Source organism: Choloepus didactylus, chromosome 15 (genome assembly GCF_015220235.1).
Source record: "Choloepus didactylus isolate mChoDid1 chromosome 15, mChoDid1.pri, whole genome shotgun sequence".
Classification (NCBI taxonomy): Eukaryota; Metazoa; Chordata; class Mammalia; order Pilosa; family Megalonychidae; genus Choloepus; species Choloepus didactylus.
In genome coordinates, this window is record NC_051321.1 from 48,938,353 (window position 1) to 48,957,293 (window position 18,941).

Genomic DNA, 18,941 nt, shown 5'->3' on the forward strand with positions numbered 1-18,941 from the left:
CATCCTGCAAACAGTCTGACTTGGGATACAACACGAACATTCTCAAGAGTTGAGATATGAAATACTGAAGAGAAGTCAGGCTCTAAGCCTTAAGGGTTTCTTATCTCACAGGGTTAACCCACCCCCGAGAAGGGGGAACCTGGAACGTAAGACTAACCAGGCACGTTGAACCCAGTCCTCAGTCACTCTGGCCACTTTGATCTCGCGCGTCTGCCTAATCAAGTTCATCTACTGCAGCGACTGCTCAGATTCAAAGAACAACATTAAACAGCTTGATTATCGGATGGTCATTTCCCTCTTCCCTGCGCTCCTGATCTAATTTCCAAACACCAGTCTCTCGCCTCCCTCTCTAAACTTGCCATCAAAAGAGAATTAGTTCTTCTTCCTTTCTTACCCTCGTTTGATGTGCAAATTTTCTTTCTCTTTGCACAATTTTTCTCGAGAAGGCAGGGAGGGGAGGGAGCAAAAAAACGAACCTGAAGCCCAGGACCCCTCTAAGTCCTGCAAACCGCCACTCTAAAGGGTTAATCAGCAACTTGTACCGGACACCTGGCTCTCTGGCAGAGACAAGTTTCTGTAGAGACTTTGAATTACGGATCGGGTTGTATTTAATACCGAAGATTAGTCACGCTCAGTGGTTGTGTAGAGAGTATCATAAAGTCAACTTTGATAAGTATTTCAGACCCGAATAACCCAGACACTGTATCAAGGCAAGGGTACCCGAGTTCCTTCCCCTTGCCTTTATTAAAGTCATATGCACTAATATTCACTGATAGCCGTCACTACGAAGGTGAGCGGGGCCAGAGGAACGGCCGCGCAAGGGAAGGGCGGGGTGAGATGTGTCAAAGGCTCCCCTTCATGTACACAAACACACCCCGTCCCAGCCCCTCCCAACGCTTTGAAATCTCATCCTGGCTTTGTTGTCTCTCCGCCGAGGGGCGGGAATGCTTAAAGCCCGCAGTATATAGGCAGCTGTGTGGCGGTGGCGACGCAGAGCTCCGTGTGCCTCGCAGTCAACAGCACTCTGGGACCGCTGGAGGCTCCCCTGACCCTGCAGCCGCACCATCCCAGGCTTGCAAAGTGACATTCCTCCTTTCTCTTTCTCTCTCTTGACTCCTTCTGAGATGAGGGCCGTAGGTGCAGGGGGAGCTACCCGGATCTTGGTCGCCTTGGTAGCGGCGGCTCTTTACAGCCACCCTCTGCTTAGGGTAAGCGCCACCTTGAACTCCGTGCTCCTCAATTCCAACGCCATCAAGAACATGCCCCCACCGCTGGGCGGCGCCGCAGTCAGCCCCGCGCCCGGAATTCTGTACGAGGGCGGGAACAAGTACCAGACTATTGACAACCACCAGGTAAGAGGGGTCGCGGGAATGCAGGGATGCGCGACCCTGAAAGGGTCCCACTTGGAGAGGACGGCGTAAAACGTGCCCGGTGTGTGCGGTTCGGGGCTCTTTGGAGACGCCGCATTTGAGAGCAGTGGGCGGCAACAGCTTTTGGAGAGGTGGACAGAACGCGACCTTGATGAGCGTCCGGGTCAAGGATTGTGGGTACCTTCATCCCCTGGTGCCTCACCCCCACCCCGCCCCCTTCCCGCAGCCGTATCCGTGCGCAGAGGACGAGGAGTGCGGCACGGATGAATACTGCTCCAGCCCCACCCGCGGAGCGGGCTCCGGCGCGCAAATCTGCTTAGCCTGCAGGAAGCGCCGAAAACGGTGCATGCGTCACTCCATGTGCTGCCCGGGGAATTACTGCAAAAACGGTGAGTCCCGCAGCTCCCCTTTCGGACTCCAGCCGTCCCACTTGGCGCGCCTACGGACGAGAGAAGACCTGGAGGCGCCACCTGCAAATAAGACTAGAGGCCACTCTGGGTGGTCAGTGAAATATCTTCAGTGAAACTCAAACTCTGAGTGAATGTCTCATTGAGAGAGTTTGGGTGCGTGGCTGTGGGCATACTAGTTTCTCGGCGCTCCTTCTCTTCCTCTGTATCCGTCATAATTGATCACTACAATTAACCTCGAAGCAGACTTTCCCCTATATATTTGCTTGTAGAGAGCCTTGAGTTCAGTTGAGAGAGGGGATCGGGAGTTATGTGAGATTATACAGAGGCCAATTAAACCACCATTGGCGTTTCACTGCCTTTTCAGTTTTTCGTTCGGTGACATTCATGTCTCCTCTAGACTTCTTCATGATATCTGTCCTCTGGCTAATAGTTTCAACAGAGTGACATGTTTGCCCTGCCCATTCCAAACGGAGGTCTTGATGTCTTTCCATCCTGGCCTCTCGATCCTGTCCCTACTCCCTCTGTGCTAACCCTACCCCACCATTACCACCAGCCCAGATCCACTAATATTTCATGTCTCCAGAAATAAACTTACAAGGCTGCCACCCTCCTTAGGATGCGTTAACCAAGTCTCTGTAATATAGAAATTATACAGTAAAGCAACTGGTGGGTGAGATTGTACTCTTTCACACAGCTGGAATTGCATTTGCTTAACTTGGTCTGGTAGCACCATAGGCAGAGAAGTTATGTTCAAGAATTTAAGCAACCGATTTTTCTATTTCTTACAACAAGGGTGATATTAAAAAATGGGCAGAAATCAAGCTAATGACTAAAGTTGGTGGCAAAGTGTTTAAAAGGCTATATTGGAGATGTTGCATACAACTGCACACTGTATGTGCTGGCACTTCTAGACATCTGCAGAGTTTTGCATTAAGGTTAGGGAGGAAGTTTAGCTTGTGTTTAAAATAATGTCACTGTAACAAGAGCTGAAGTTGGTGCAGACTGAACAGACTGCCACTGTTAAAACTGTTAGCAGTAAGGCATCACAGCCTGGGAGTTAATCACCATCTCTTGCTTCATTAGGAATTTGTATGCCTTCTGATCACAATCTTTTCCATCGAGGGGAAATCGAGGAGACCATTATTGAAAGCTTTGGTAATGATCACAGCACCTTGGATGGGTACTCCAGAAGAACCACACTGTCTTCAAAAATGTATCATACCAAAGGTAGGTTAAAGGACCTTAACATGCTCCTTTGTTAACATGTGTCTCTCTAGTTATCTAATTGAAATAAAGCACGCTTTGCAGTAATCCTGTACGTTTCCTCATCTTCTCCTTCTTCTAGGACAAGAAGGTTCTGTCTGTCTCCGATCATCAGACTGCGCCACAGGTTTGTGTTGTGCCAGACACTTCTGGTCCAAGATCTGTAAACCTGTCCTCAAAGAAGCTCAAGTGTGCACCAAGCACAGGAGAAAAGGCTCCCATGGGCTTGAGATATTCCAGCGTTGTTACTGCGGAGAAGGTCTGTCTTGCCGGATCCAGAGAGATCACCATCAAGCCAGCAATTCTTCTAGGCTCCACACCTGTCAGAGACACTAAAGCAGCTGTCTGAACGCAGTGGACTCCTATTATATAATAGATGCTATGAAAACCATTTATGACTTTTGTCAGCCTCAATCCTAAGGATGTACAAATTCTGTGATTACAGTTAAACATTCCAATAATACCTTCCTAAAATCTGGAGTGTAAGAGCTTTGTTTCTTTATGGAACACCCCTGTGATTGCAGTAAATTACTGTGTTGTAAATTCTCAGTGTGGCACTTAACCTGTAAATGCATCAAAACTTTTAATTATTTTTCTAAAGGTGCTGCATTGTCAGTTGTTCCTCTTGTAATGTAAATTTTTGTACACGTTGATTGTTATCTTGACTCTGATATTCTATATTGAATCAAAATAAATAATCTCAGCTTATACTTCCTAAATACATAGCTCTCTCCCCTTTTAATTCTAGAGTCTAGAATGCAAGGAGCTGTTGTGATGACAAATGATAGATACCTAAGATTTATCATGAAAACACTAGCTTATTTTCCAAAAATATTCTATACCGTGCTTAGGTCACATTTATCTCCAGGCTGTGATAGTCTTTGAAATAAAATTTAATACTATGAAATGTTACAAGTAGAGATGAATTGTGGCCTTGTGATCTGACAAAGTTGTGTGTGTGTGTGTGTGTCTATGTGTTGTTTAAAGATCAGAGAAAAGTTACTGTCTAAATCTAAGACAATATTAATCTCTTCTAGAGTAACTTGAAAGAAAAAAGTTTCCAGTAAATAATATTTACCCAAATGGCCAAAAACTATTGAGCAGAGAAGGAAATTGGCCAAAAAAATAATACCAGAGTGCTGTTGGTTGGCAGAAAGAGGGTGTGTGTGGAAATACAGCTGACAAATACATGTAGATTTTGTACCAAAAGAGCTAATTTGAAGTATCTTAAATACTAGTTTGATTTAATTATTAAATAAAAATCCCATTCTCCTCTACCTCACTCTTCTTTTGTTAGGGAAATTGAATATTTGAATTTTTGTTTAGCCTGAAATTTACTGATAGAAATGAGGATGGAGATAAACTGTTTAAGAAAAAATTCCACAGAAACGCAATTTAAACTGGATTTGCATTTTTACTGGCCAAATTTAATGTAGTTTATGTTGGGGAAATGGGAAAGCAAACTTCCTAATTTATACTTATTCTGTTGTACTTTTAAAGTCTGCATCAAAACCACAAAATGTTGGGTTTATGACATTCAAAGGACAGTGACTGATCAATTGTCTTAAAGAGTTTCCTTAACGCAGATGTCCTAGAATGTTTGTTGTTTTGTGTTCCCGGAAGTGGTTCAATTTCAAGGGGTTTCAACCAACAGGACACAAGCCTTACTAGGCTGAGAGGAAAACTGGCAGGAGGTCTGTTGTTACATTCCTTTTGTCTGGAAATTTCAACTTCCTTGCCCAGGAGAAGCTTTCTTTTTCTACATGTGCTTGTTTTCTAAAGTGCCAGGAAGGCCAATTCTAAGGCCTGTCGTCTTCAATAAAGCATAATAGAGGAGGGGAAACAGGAAACCCTTTCTTCAAAAGGAGTGCTTTCTGTGTAAGAGGGAAAAGTAGCAAATGTTAAAAAGGCCCTGGATAGCAGATTCCTTCCTTTCTACAGGAATCAACTGTGGCCAGACTCTCCAAGTCTGTACATCTTCATTCTAGCCTTCTTGCTTTCTAACCTGGGATGGGGGTGGGAAAATGAGAAGACAATGAAGGGCAGTACCTCTTCTTACCTATCTGAGAATTTAGGATGGGATTTTGATCAAAAAGAGATTCTGCACACTTACAAAGTTGAAAAATTAATAAAGAAATCAGTAGATATTTTGTTAGCTAGTAATGGATGCTGGAAGGTAGTTGTCAGATAACAATCCAAATTCAAAAGAGGATCATTTAAAGAATGTCTAACATTTTAGATAATGGCTGTTTAAAATGTATATTTTAATTTTCAACAATTTGAATAGAAAACACATACACAAGGAAAAATTTCCCTAGATTTTTTTTATCAAATGTTAATATAACTACACACTTTGTTCTTTTTACTTTGTGTGTCTTGCAGATCATCGTATATAATACAGAGAGGTACCTCACTCTCTCTAATAGTTGCAGTATCTGCATAGCAACTTGGAATGGTTGTACCATTATTAACTACACTACTGCTAGGCATTTAAGTTGTTTCCAATATTTTTGTTATAATAACGTGCCATGGATATAGATTTGTGTCCATGTACTGATACAGTTACAGGAAAAGATAATGACTGATTAAAAAAAAAAAAAAAAGGCAAGGGCCAAAAGCATGCTTTCTGTAAATATTCATAAGGTCTGGCATGGGCAAAATGTCAAGATCTCAGCTTATCAATAATCAAGTGATGATTAAGTTCTTGCTAAACTGTATCAGAAGAAGAAGAGAGAAATACAGCCTTATCCCAACAATCTCACAGTAAACAGTAATCTCTGGCATTCAGTTAAGGCAGACTTGCTCTAATGACTTTGATTTTAAAATAATTTAAATAAAAATCACACATCTTTCTCCCACCCCCTTTTCTTGTTTTGCTAGGGAAGTTAAATATTTCAGATCTAGTTTAATCTGAAATCTATTGATTAGAATGAAGATGAGGATATATGATTTAGAAGAAAAACCACTGATATGCAACCTGTTTATGATTATTCCTATTTCAACAGATAAACACTTTATGGATCTTTTCCATGGTACATCAAATTGCACTAATCATGGAATTAGTAACAAACATACAGTTTTAAATTTCAGTTTCAGTATTTCTAATTGCACAGTCAAGTCAGCACTCCCTGCCACTTATTGAAATTGCAGGTGAAATCATTAAATTTTCCTTCATTTTAAAATTGGATATATTATCTAATTTTATGCTTACATCTGGGTAACTTTCTTTATAGTCTTAAGGAAAAAAGGTACAATGTCACTATTAGGCTTATAAAATGTATTATATTGAATACCATGATTAAAATTTTTATACCTTCTAAACTACTACTCTGAGAACAGAACAAAAATATGAAATACATTATTTATCTCTACACTTTGTGCTTTTTTTGCACAAAATAACCTATATAATTTAGGGATCTGATGTTTGTACAAACATACGTACATACATGGTCCTTTATTTGCTTGTCCAATGGCAACTACTTAGAAATAGTCAATCACATTAAGAATTTGGGGCCACAATCTGAGTAAGATAGACAATTTTAATTTAATATTTATTTGGCACCAGCTGTGCTCAGTAAGCACTATGCTGGCATTCAAAGAGTTATAAGGTCTCTGATTTCAAGGAGCTCACCTTCGAGCAAGGGAGACAATAAACACCATTAGTGTTGGGAGTTGGTTAAGTATGTGGAAACAGTCTCTAGAATCAGGTAGACTTGGGGTGGAGTCACGTCTCCCTCAGTTTCTAACTGGGTGATGCTGAGCAAAGTATAAACCTTATTGATAATATTGAGAGAACACTGACTTTTAGGGAGTAGATGTGAGAATAATGCATGCATATACTTAACATTAAATCTACCATCTAGTAAGCATTTAATTTTAGGTCTTTATTATCAGATAAAACAACATTATTTTATACAGATTTTAAAGCAATAAAATCAGCCTTTAGATGCTCAGAAAGAGCTTCAAAGAAAACGTGAAATTCTCCAGACTCTTATCTCAAGGAAGAGAAACCCATTTAAACTGGACAAAGTAAAAAGGAGGCATAGGCTAGCATGATACCTCTCATGAAAATCAGTATGGAAACTTTTTTAGGACTGGCTTCATCAGCTTGGTTATAATTTCTGCTCTACTGTAATTTGCACATGTCTATGGGCTTGTCATGGCACAGATTCTGGCCCCATAGTGATGACTTTCTAAGTCAGCTTTGCTTAGGAAACTGCTTAGCCTCCCAGGCTTATTCTAAATTCCTGGGTGAGGGTTCTGATTGGCTCAGCTTTTATCAGGGGTTGACCTCTGGTCCAATTGCCTGGCTTGGCTATCCAGTTCTTAATATATAAATACAGCTAACTACACCCACTCCACTTTTAATAGGGACTATTGTTATTCTAAAAAGAGTAAAAAGGTAGGTACCTAAATCACATCTACCACAAATTAGTTCCTCAAGGATGAGAGGAAGTTTGCAAGGCAGACAAGAAAGGAAAGGGTATTGGAGACATAGGCAACAATGTGAGCAAAAATATGAAGCTGTGAAAATTTAAATTCATATGGTATTCAGAAGAGAGAGAATAATGCACTGTGTCTAAAGTGTAAAGTACCTGGGAGGAAGACTTTTCTGACTTTTGGTGACGTAGTTTATTGTCCAAGAAAATAAATCCTGATAAAATCTCTTCATTTCTAGCAACAGTTCTGTTAGGTGGCAATAAAGTTGAAGATGATATATTTGAGACATTTTTTGTCTCAAAATTACTAGAGTTTTCACAAGTCATGGCACATGCCCCCCCCCACACACACACAAAAATGAAATAAAGACAATACTACTTCATTTCCAGTAATAGTCATCATAGTAGGTAGAATTAGAGTTGACAAAGCCATATTTGACAATTGTTTTTGATTGATGTAATTAGACAGTTTTCACAAATCATGGTAGATGTTTATTGCCAAAAATGTTATAAGATTGGGATATCTAACAGTCTGTAAATATCAGTAAATTACACTGGAAGGGTAGCTGTAACCAGTCCTCTGATATTATAAACAATTTTTAAGAATTCTATACCAATAAGCAAAACTGGAAGAAGACACGAAACATGGCCAAGCACGAAAAGGCCATAGTACATTTCACAATATTTAACAATTTCTTCTGATGAGCAAAAATTACTTCTTAAAAGAATCCTTTGTTGAAAACTTTTCATGTATCTGTGAGACTCTGAAGTTCAAATTAAAAGCAGACAATACCACACAATCTAAGCAGAGGTGCAGAAAATTGAGTGCCTTTGTCTCCTGGGGCTACCATAACAAAGTACAAATGGTTGGCTTAAAACAAATTTATTGTCTCACATTTCTGGAAGTAGAAGTCTGAAATCAAGACGTTAGCAGGTTTATGCTCCCTCTGGAACCTACAGAGGGAATCCTTCCTCGTGTCTTCCTAGCCTCTGATAGTTTGCTGCTGGTCCTTGGTGTTCCTTGGCTCGCAGCTATAGCACTTCAATCTCTGCTCCCTTCCTCACATGGCTGTCTTTTACCCACTTCTGTCTGTGTCTCTTCTTCCCTTCTTATAAGGACACCAGTCATATGGGATTAAGGGCCCACCCTACTCCACTATGACCTCATTTTAGTTTAACTAAATCCATCCACAGTGACACTATTTTCAAATACATCACAGTCACAGAACAGGTGGGAGTGGGGTTAAAGCTTGAGCATATCTTTTTGGGGAACAAAATTCAACCTGTATCAATGGACATTCTCATATATTGCTAGTAGGAACGTAAATTGTCCTAACTTTCTGAAAGGTAATTTGGCAGATGTTTTAAAAATGTGAAGACATTGGAGGAATTTCACCTGTAGAAATTTATTTTAAGAACAGAATCTTGGATGTATATAAATACCTATCTGCAGTGATATCACAATGGCAAAAAAAATTAAATTCCCAACAATAGCGAACTGCTGAGATAATTTGTGATATGTCCTTAAAATAGTCTACATTCATTAAACGGATATGGAAAAACAATTATAATTCACCAACGAGAAACAAATAAGATTAGGGAACGTCCACAGTACACTTGGAATTACTTGTAGTAAAATCAAGTATCTAATCTAAATCTAGGTGGCCAAATATGGCCATTTTTATATACTAATCAGGCAAGATATTATTATTAAATCTAAAGGTAATAATAGAACTTGGGTTTTCCTCATAAATGTTCCTACTCTTTAAGCAAATATCTTGTGTCTCATTCTGGATAGGCAAGATACTGTTAGTGCTGAGTTACTCCTCCCTGAATTTCCCAAAAACTAAAGGAAAGAAAGATGTCATTCTCTTATTGACCAAAATTCCTTTTCCTTTCAAGGATTACTGACTAGGAGAACTGTGTCTGTTACAGAGAAAACCCACAGGTATTTGTTGAATGAAGGAATAAGTGAATGAATAAGAAATAGGGATGGTTGTGCCAATTTCAGAAATATTGAAACAAAACAAAACAGAACATACTAAAGGAAATACTTTTAAAACATTAAAAAGAAAGAATAGGACATAGGTAAAAGAAAAATCCCAATTCTGTTATAATAGATAACTATTTTTTCCTAGGATCTTCAGTCTACATATTAATTTTGTCAACTACTACATATTGTGATGAACTGACATGCTACATAAATCATACAAATACATAAACTGCCATAGCAGGATGTGGTCATTAGTTTATGCATCTTTCTGGGTAAGGAAAATCTCACCTCTCTCTTCCTGAACAATATACTTAAAGTTCTCAGACAGCTTGGCTTATAATCTTACAGGCAGTGAGACTGCATTTCATAGTTAATTCAAAGAGAAAGCCAGAGACAAGGAAGAAGATGGGATTTATTTACTCTGGTAACTGTCTATTTCACAGTTTAATCATCAGTCTCAAATATCTTCTTGGTCAAGCAGTGCCAAGTGTTGTCATATACCTGACACTTAGGTGGCATATTGCAGAAAATGTACAAACTAATGTAAAAACTGATTTAAAAAACAAACAAGCAAAAAACCGAAATCTCCACCTCTAAGACCAGATCTGTTTTAGACAAAATTGAGAAGCTGGTTTTTTTTTTCCCTTCCTTACTAACTTCATCTAACAACTTTTTCCTCTCTGCTCTCAACCTGTCTCTCCCTTTAAGGAACCCTATTCCCACTTTCAAAGTTTCTATCCCTCCCTTCTGGTTTCCTTCACTCCTTCCTAAGGGTTCTTAAGTTTGTTAATTCTGGCTACCCAGACCTTTGCAGCAACAGCCGCAGACCTGTCCTTTGAAACAAACTCCTTGTAGAAGAAATTGTTGATCATTCCCAAAACCGGTTTCCCTTTCCTCCAAGCACATTTCCCAGCCTCCCAGCAGTCTGGTGTGGCCACTTGGCTGGGCTGGGACAGAGGCACCTGTGCCTGGAGACCTGCCTTCAGGGTCCCAGCTCCCCGATCTGCAGATCATCAGGGAGACCACGATAGGCTGGGGGGAAGAGGCAGCACTCAACATGCTCAGTGATCACATGAGCAGATCCCCCACCCTCCCTCTTTACTAAGTGAGCAAGAAATGAACTTTAATTGTAATAAGCCATTGAGATTTGCAGGGTGGGGACAGTGTATTTTACTTTAAATAAGATACACTTCAAGCTTTACCTTTCTCCTTCATTCTCTTCATTCTCTTCTTTCTCCTTCTTAATTCTAACACTTTGGCTGTCTATGTCAGAGGCCAATTATTGGGAAAACTAGATAATCAGCTAAACAATAAAGCATGAAATTATGGGAAACAAATTCATATTAATGTTTGTTACATTGTTCACATTTTTAGGAAAATGTGACAGCAAGCACCGCTATGCTTGACACACAGTAGAAACTCAGTGAATATCTTTATTTTCCTTTTCATAACTGAGCACTTTGGCAAATAAAACCTTCTCCTATGAAGCAATACAATTGGCAAGAAATTGTAATAATGGCAGTTTTTTTTGGAGCAACTTTCAGGTACCAGACACTATTTTAACTATTCCACATGTTACTCTTGTTATGCTCACAATAACTCTGAGGTGGGCATGCTTTTTACTCCTATTTTATAGATGAGGAAACCAAGACAAAGAACGTTGAAGGAGTTTATCTGAGGTCACGTGGCTATTAGGTAACTGTACTGTCCCCCAAACACCATTATCTTTGATGTAATCTTGTGTGGGCAGACCTATCAGTGTTAATTAGATTGTAATTCTTTGAGTATTTCCATGGAATGTGCCCCACCCAACTGTGGGTGACGACTCTGGATAATTTCCATGGAGGTGTTGGCCCGCCCATTCAGGGTGGGCCTTGATCAGTGGAGCCATATAAATGAGCTGACAAACAGAAGGAACTCAGTGCAGCTGTGAGTGATGTTTTGAAGAGGAGCTACAGCCAAGAGGGACGCTTGGAAGAAAGCACAGGAGCTGCAGATGAGAGACATTTTGAAGATGGCCATTGAAAGCAGACTCTTGCTCCGGAGAAACTGAGGACAAATACCCAAGTGCAGCTAAGAGTGACATTTTTGAGGAACTGCAGCCTAGAGTGGAATGTCCTGGGAGAAAGCCATTTTGAAACCAGAACTTTGGAGCAGATGCCAGCCACATGCCTTCCCAGCTGACAGAGATTTTCCAGACACCATTGGCCATCCTCCAGTGAAGGTACCCGATTGCTGATGTGTTACCTTGGACACTTTACGGCCTTAAGACTATAACTGTGTAACCAAATAAACCCCCTTTTATAAAAGCCAATCCATCTCTGGTGTTTTGCATTCTGGCAGCATTAGCAAACTAGATCATTAACAAAGCCAGAATTTGAACTCAGATGGTTTGCTCCAAAGCCCAGGCTTCTAGCTGGTACCAAACATGGCTGGATCTTCATGCATCCAAACATTTCTATACCCTTTAAAGTTATTTAATATTTATATTAAAAATAAGCTAAAGTTTTTCAGTTGACTTGGAAAAGCTCAGGATATCAAGTTCCTGAATTGAGAAGCTTCTTCATGACATTTCCTAAAAATACCTGAAAATGTAATGCTCTATGGTCTTACTTGTATGTTTACACAGAAAAGGATAAATGATCAGATTAACAAAACTGTGAAAGTCAGTTGTTTTAAAGTTGAAAATGTTATAATCTCTTTCTTGATTAGAGAGATCGAGTCTAATGAATTAATTACCAGGAAAGTTTATGGAAAAACCTCCCTGTTAGATTCTTATGCCGTATCTTTCATCTAGGAGTATGCTTTCTGCCCAGTAACATTATATTACAAGCTCCATTGTCATAGGACCATTGCATTTAAGGCTATTTAACAATTCACCTTTATACAATGTGTACTGTGTTTCACAAATGTTTTCACATTCTGATTGATTGCCTTTAAGTCCATCCTTCAAATTATACCGTGTGTGGTGACAACTACATTTAAGGCTACCATTTACTATTTATTAACAAATGAGGGCTGAGTGGTTTCAGCCGCCAGAAGAAGAAAAAAAAAATGGTATAATTATCTCATGGATTCACCCTGATGAGCTAAAAATAGCTGAGACACACATAGGAAAGAAACCTCTCTTCAGTGATTGTTTTTCTTAGAGCACTACAGTGATGATGAACTCATGGCTTTGAGGTAGAGCTTGGAGTCAGGCTTGAATTTTTGCATAGTTTTAGGTCTTAGGATAGTGCCTGGCACAAAGTGAGAGCTTAAGAAGTGGTAGTTTTGCTACAACCATGTATTGACGCCGCGAGCTTTCAATGTGCTCTTCTGTGAAACCATTTCAGTCTACTTGTTAATTAAGGATGCTATAATTAGAGTGCAGTGGTGCTGTGTCTTGTACCATGAGGAAGAAGTTTCATATGCCAGGTTAGGATGATGAAGAAGTCAAGGTATCGGTTTTTCATTTTAGTCCCAGCTGTACTCCTGATTTCATTTCAAAATGAAATGATATTGTTTTATAGCTTTCTCTAAACAGGTGGTTCCCAAACTCAGCTCATCATCTGAGTCACCTGGAAAACTTTTTAAATACAGATTCCCTGGCCCTTTCCAAGACTTGCTGAATCAGAATTTTGAGATTGGGCCTAGACATCTGCATTTTTAGAAGCCGCTCCATCGATTGCTATTTTCCATCTAATTTTTGAAACCAGTGCTTTGAAACCAGTGTATAGTACTTTTAATCAAAATACTGTACTCCCAATAAAACGTCCATATGGGGTTATGCTGAGGGACAACAACTATTGGTTGAGCATTTATGTGCCAGAACTTGGGCTTGGGTAAAAATATCATTTCATGTGATTCTTGCAACAACTCTTCCAAGTATATATTAATTTTCACTATATGGTCTAGGCAATGAGATGATGAGTTGCTGAGAGGTGAACAGTGTCCTCAGTATCACACAGCTAGGAAGTAAAAGAGTGATAACAGATCTAGATGCTCATGGTTCCAAACCCCCTTTATGTCAGTGCTAATAAAAACAGTAGTTTTAATTTTTAAAAGACATCAGAGTTTCTTTTACATGTTTGCAGATACTTTGAGAAATTTATTTCACTGAATGTCAAATTTGTAAGCAGGGCAAGTGAAACAGAGACAAACTAAAGCACTAAAGTCACCATCTATATCAGCGGCAAACTAGTAATAAGAACCAACCCATCTTTTTAAAGAACTTACCACACTCCAGTTGTTCTAGCCAGAAACTCTTAATAAACCCATCACCAAGGTCTGTAGATTTTCTCTTAAATACATCTGTTTCCCTCCACCTGCATGATCACCCCCATATTCCAGGGTATCAGCATCTCCCACTCCCTGTATTAACCAATGCTCCCCTCCAAGCCATTCTCCACCCAGCAACCAGACTTAGAAAGATTCCAGTCAAGCCATGTCACCACATCTACCTAAAACCCTCTGTGACTTGCCGGTGACCCTCAGATCTTTCCTAAAACGGCTGACAGAGTTTTGCACCACCTAAATATCTTCTGCTTCAACCTAGTGCCAACCCTTTCTCTGTTTTGGCCATGCTAGACTTTATTCAGTTCCCAGAATAAACCATGCCCCTTTCTGCTTTAGAAGCTTTGCCCATAACACTCTTTCTCCCTAAAATCCCCTGCTGGGAGCAGTTCCCCTCTGAACACATCAGATCTCAGCTTATCTTCTGCTGGGAAGTCTACCCTGACTGGCCGTTTACTGCAGGCTGCTCAGGTGTTTCACATGCTCTCATAAATCCTTTCTCATAGCTCTTATTCCAATGCTAACAGGTTATTTTTGTATTTATTAAATATGTCTTACCCACTGAACTATAAACTTCATGAATGCAAGGATCTTGCTCATCCCACTACTCCCAACTCTCAGTTCAGGGCCTACCCTATAGTAATGAAGCTCCATGAAGATTTCTGGAGTGAATCAATAAACTACCATGATGTTTACCCTGAATGGCTTTGCTTTTATATAATTCATAATATATGTACATGTAGCAAAAGGCTCATTGACTACATAATTTTTTTTTTCTGTTCAGGACTGTTTAATTGTATTAAGCAATTATCCAGTTCTTTGTATTTATAAAACAATATACTCATAATTAAATAGAATTTTATACCAAAATTGCTTCCTGATTTGCACTGCTTGTTATTATTGCTGGATTTGATAATAATAATATTATAGAAATGCAATATTAAATGAAAAACAGGAATTAATCACCAAGTATTAAAATATATATTAAAATAATTTCTCCCATTATAAAAAAATTTCATGTATTTTGCTGTTTGTTTTATGTAATGGTTAGACGGCTTTGAAAGGAACTTGACAGTGGGCTTATCTTATTCAGGCTTTCACAGAAAGTCTATTCTCAGTTGTAATCCACATTTATGGAGACAAAGAAGCCACGCAGTTCACCCACAGATTGGGCATACACAGCTGCTCTCATCAGTGGAGAATTTCTCTTTTTATAGGGAGTGGAATGATACAGTCAACACCTGGATTGAAATTCAGGAACTAGCCCCAGCTAAATTGAAGCAAATCAGCTGTTGCCCAACTTGTCTGCACACTGGAATTACCTGGGGGGTGTCAAAAAATATTAATATTAATGCCTGTGACCTGCCCCCAGAGACTGTGATTAATTGGTCAGGGATATGCCCTGGGTGTTGGAAATTTTAAAATTGACAGGTGATTCTAATGCACAGACGAGTTTGGAAATCACTGCCATTAGTTTCTCTCTTCATCAAAGTAGCAGAAGTAATACCATTTCCGCCTTCATTCGAGAATGAATTTGTGGAATGCCATGTTAACTCCAAAACTGGAATTTAGGCCTTAACTTTTTCAGACTTGCCCACAAAGGATAGCAACTTGGAGTAGGGATGCTCAGGGATTTCTGTACTTGAGAATCTTTCATAACCTTTGTGCCAATGTCCAAGACTGGGACCAATTCCAGCAGAAGTTTTGATAGAAGGCTTGCCACTGAATGGAAAAATGAAAAGAACTAATAAAATATATTATATGATAATATGTATATTATCCTTCCCATACACTAAAGTCCAAAAACATAGCTGGGTAGAGCAGGATAAATTGTAACTCTGTGTTCTAGTTTGCTAATGCTGCCGGAATGCAAAACACCAGAAATGGATTGGCCTTTATAAAAGGGAGTTTATTTGGTTACACAGTTACAGTCTTAAGGCCATAAAGTGTCCAAGATAAAGCATCAACAATCGGGTACCTTCACTGGAGGATGGCCTCTGGCATCCGGAAAACCTGTTAGCTGGGAAGCACGTGGCTGTCATCTGCTCCAAGTTCTGGTTTCAAAATGGCTTTCTCCCAGGATGTTCCTCTCTAGGCTTCAGCTCCTCAAAAATGTCACTCTCAGTTGTTCTTGGGGCGTTTGTCCTCTCTTTGCTTCTCCAGAGCAAAAGCCTGATTTCAAAGGCCTTCTCCAAAATGTCTCTGTAAGCTGAAGCTCCTCTCTCAGTTCCAGTGCATTCTTCAAAGTGTCCCTCTTTGCTGTAACTCCTCTTCAAAATGTCAGTCTCAGTTGCACTCAGTTCCCCTGTCTGTCAGCTCATTTATATGGCTCCAGTGACTCAACTTAGACCCACCCCAAAGGGGCGGAGCAACACCTCCATGGAAATTACCCAATCAGAGTCATCACCCACAGCTGGGTGGGGCACATCTCCACAGAAACACTCAAAGAATTACAATCTAATCAACACTGATAACGTCTGCCCATACAAGATTACATCAAATATAATGGTGTTTGGGGGACACAATATATTCAAACTGGCATACTCTGTATTAGCTAAAAGTGGGGTTTAAAATGAATTTTAAATGATATGATTTATTAGCTGAAGAGACACATAACAGTAGGCTCTAGCAACAAACCTGTTAAATGATTTTGTAAAAGAGAAATGGTCCTAGAGGGAATACACCCATTTACACTATTATTAATATCACTGTGTTTCAAACTCACAAAATTCCCAGAACACAGAATGCAATTCAAAACCAACAGTTTCTGTGCCCAAATGGACATTTAAAAGGCTGCTGAACTTCTGAAAGGCTTGTGGTCTTAAAAATGGCTGAAATCAGTGTTTTAATGGCACATATTTAAACATCTACTGTGGCCATAAAGTACATGACAAGCCTTTCAAGTCTCTTTCTTTATTTCTTTTTAAATGAAGGGGCAGACACATATTCAATCACCATGAAAGCCTTGTGCAGCCGTGCCAGGTGATACAGGCCTGTTGTAGAAGGCCCAGAAAGGATGTAGAAAGTTGTTTGAGTACCAAAGAAAGAAAAACAGTAAACCACATGCTTAAGGGGATCTCTAGTGTCTTCTAACTCTTTGGACTCTTGTCTCTAAATAATTGAACCTTGGTCTCATTTGAAGCAGGAAAAATACACACAGGTGGCCTAACTTCTAATTATTTCATTCCCAGTGAAAGGCACAGGTGTCAAAGTCTTAAGGCTTCTGGTCATTTATTTAATGCATTAAATCTTGTTTTTTTCTTTCAAACAAAACAGCAACTGCTCTCTTAATCTAAAGTGATGTCTGTGGCTCTTTTTACCTTGTGCTCTTGCTTATAATTAGTCCACTGACTGTTCTGAGTTGCTGCTGCTGCTGCTTTGAAAGCCTTTATTGTTCTCTAGGATTCTGGTTCTCAATCATGGCTGCTTGTTGGGGTCAAACTCTAAAAACTACTGATGCTCATGTCCCATGTGCAGTCCTATGTTAATTGGCCTTTAACTCCTGTTTATGCACTGAATATGTTTTGGAGAGTTTTCAAAATGATATATTGGAAACTTGCCACATTCTTTTATAAAGGTTTCCTATTTTTCTATAGCACAGATATGCCTGAGTTAGTGATCACTTCCCTCTCAATTTTTCATTCTTACAAGCAATGTGGCAGTGAACACCCTTGTATATTCCTTTGTGCATATGTACAAGTTTCACTTAAAATATGTATTTAGTGTCTTTCACTTTAATATTTGGTAGATATTGCTAATTGCCTTCCACGAGGCTCTACTATATTGTATTCCTACAATCAGTGCTGGAGAGGGGACTCAATTCCTGACAACTTACCTAAAACTTTCCAAAAACTTTGCTCAGGTTTTTCACAAGTTAATCAGGTGCTACAAATACCTGGAGAAAGGTTTTGAAGATGAAGTTAAAAGGCTGCTGTTGTTCTTAAAGGATTTTTCAGAGTTGGAAAGGAACAAGCTGGAAGACCTCAATAATCTCTAATTTTTAACAAATTAATGGGTGGAAATTAGCTCATGTATTGTTTTAATTTGCTGTTCACTGCTTATCAATGAAGTTGACATCATTTAAAATGTTTATCACCCATTCCTATTCCTTTTCTGTCTTTTATTAGGGGATTAAATTCTCTAGTCTTTGTTTCGGCAATGGTTTCCACACCAACATTCTAATTAAAACCAAACTCTTGGCAGGATTTTCAAATTTCTACCAGGAACCAATGCACAGTTGTTTACTACAGCATCAAATTGGCTGATGATGTCGATTTTGATCTCACAGTCCTATTAATGGAGGGAGTATTTCTCAAAGTGGACGAGCTGCATCAGAATCATGCAGGTGCTTACATAAAACGTAAACTCCATAGTCTCTGGGTGAATCACAGTATCTGGACGTGAAGGCATGAAAACTGCATTGTAAATAAAACCCTCAAAAAATTCTTATAAGAATAAGTTCATAGGGAATTAAATGCTAGATATGCTTTGGACTTCTATTGATTTTTTTTTTTTTTACATGCAAAGTGGAGAATATGTTGGAATAAAGAAGACTCAAGTCCTTAAATTCCTATGGAATTAAAAACAAAACAAAACAAAACAAAAAAACTTGATACAGAGGTTACATTTAATGGCATCCTTAAGATCTCTCCAAGTGGCAAACAAGTTGGACACTTAAAATTTTACATTTTAAAATGTGATAATAACTAGCTTTCCATAAGAGCAGCTTAAGTAACTGCTATTGGTTTGCGTAATTAATAGAAACATTCTCATCACACAGATAATCTTTCTTAATAAAACCAAAAAAATATTGTCTGTGTGACATGTTAATTGCCAGCAGGATTTCCATCTATGGAAAAGAGGATGTGGGAATGGAGGAAGGGGCACTAAGATCCGAATCCGAGCCTGTGACAGGATAACAGCTCCAACCAGCAGACAAGAAAGGAGGGCTGGAGAACATCTGCCGAGCAGAGATGTCAACAGGAATCAGGAGCCAGACAGGAGAGGACAGGGGAGAGATGGTGAAGCAGGAGAGACTAAGAAAACACAAATGAAAAAAAAGACTGGGAGCTGGAGAAGAAGTGTTAAGAAAAACATCAAAAACATGCAGAGAGAGGAAGCATTGCCACAGTTGCCGCCACATTGGAGACTTCTGGCTCTTTCCTCTTCACCTTTAATTTGGATGTCTTTT

At 39.4% G+C, this 18,941-nt stretch overlaps 1 protein-coding gene across 1 annotated transcript; it reads left to right on the plus strand.

The window, feature by feature from the left end:
• The first annotated feature begins 1,012 nt into the window (after nt 1–1,012).
• On the plus strand, nt 1,013–3,905 carry DKK1 (dickkopf WNT signaling pathway inhibitor 1). Its single transcript, XM_037804775.1, has 4 exons — nt 1,013–1,352; nt 1,597–1,759; nt 2,864–3,007; nt 3,126–3,905. Exons 1-4 carry the CDS (start codon nt 1,125–1,127, stop codon nt 3,377–3,379), a joined length of 789 nt encoding a protein of 262 aa, XP_037660703.1. The 5' UTR covers nt 1,013–1,124; the 3' UTR covers nt 3,380–3,905.
• Nucleotides 3,906–18,941: the final 15,036 nt, after the last annotated feature.

Bases quoted from the DNA above. Each gene is read 5' to 3' on its own strand.
- DKK1 (XM_037804775.1), top strand. From the start codon at position 1,125: ATGAGGGCCGTAGGTGCAGGGGGAGCTACCCGGATCTTGGTCGCCTTG. The intron at 1,760-2,863 runs GTGAGTCCCGCA...TTGCTTCATTAG, and splicing joins GGGGAATTACTGCAAAAACG to GAATTTGTATGCCTTCTGAT. The intron at 3,008-3,125 runs GTAGGTTAAAGG...TCCTTCTTCTAG, and splicing joins AAAAATGTATCATACCAAAG to GACAAGAAGGTTCTGTCTGT.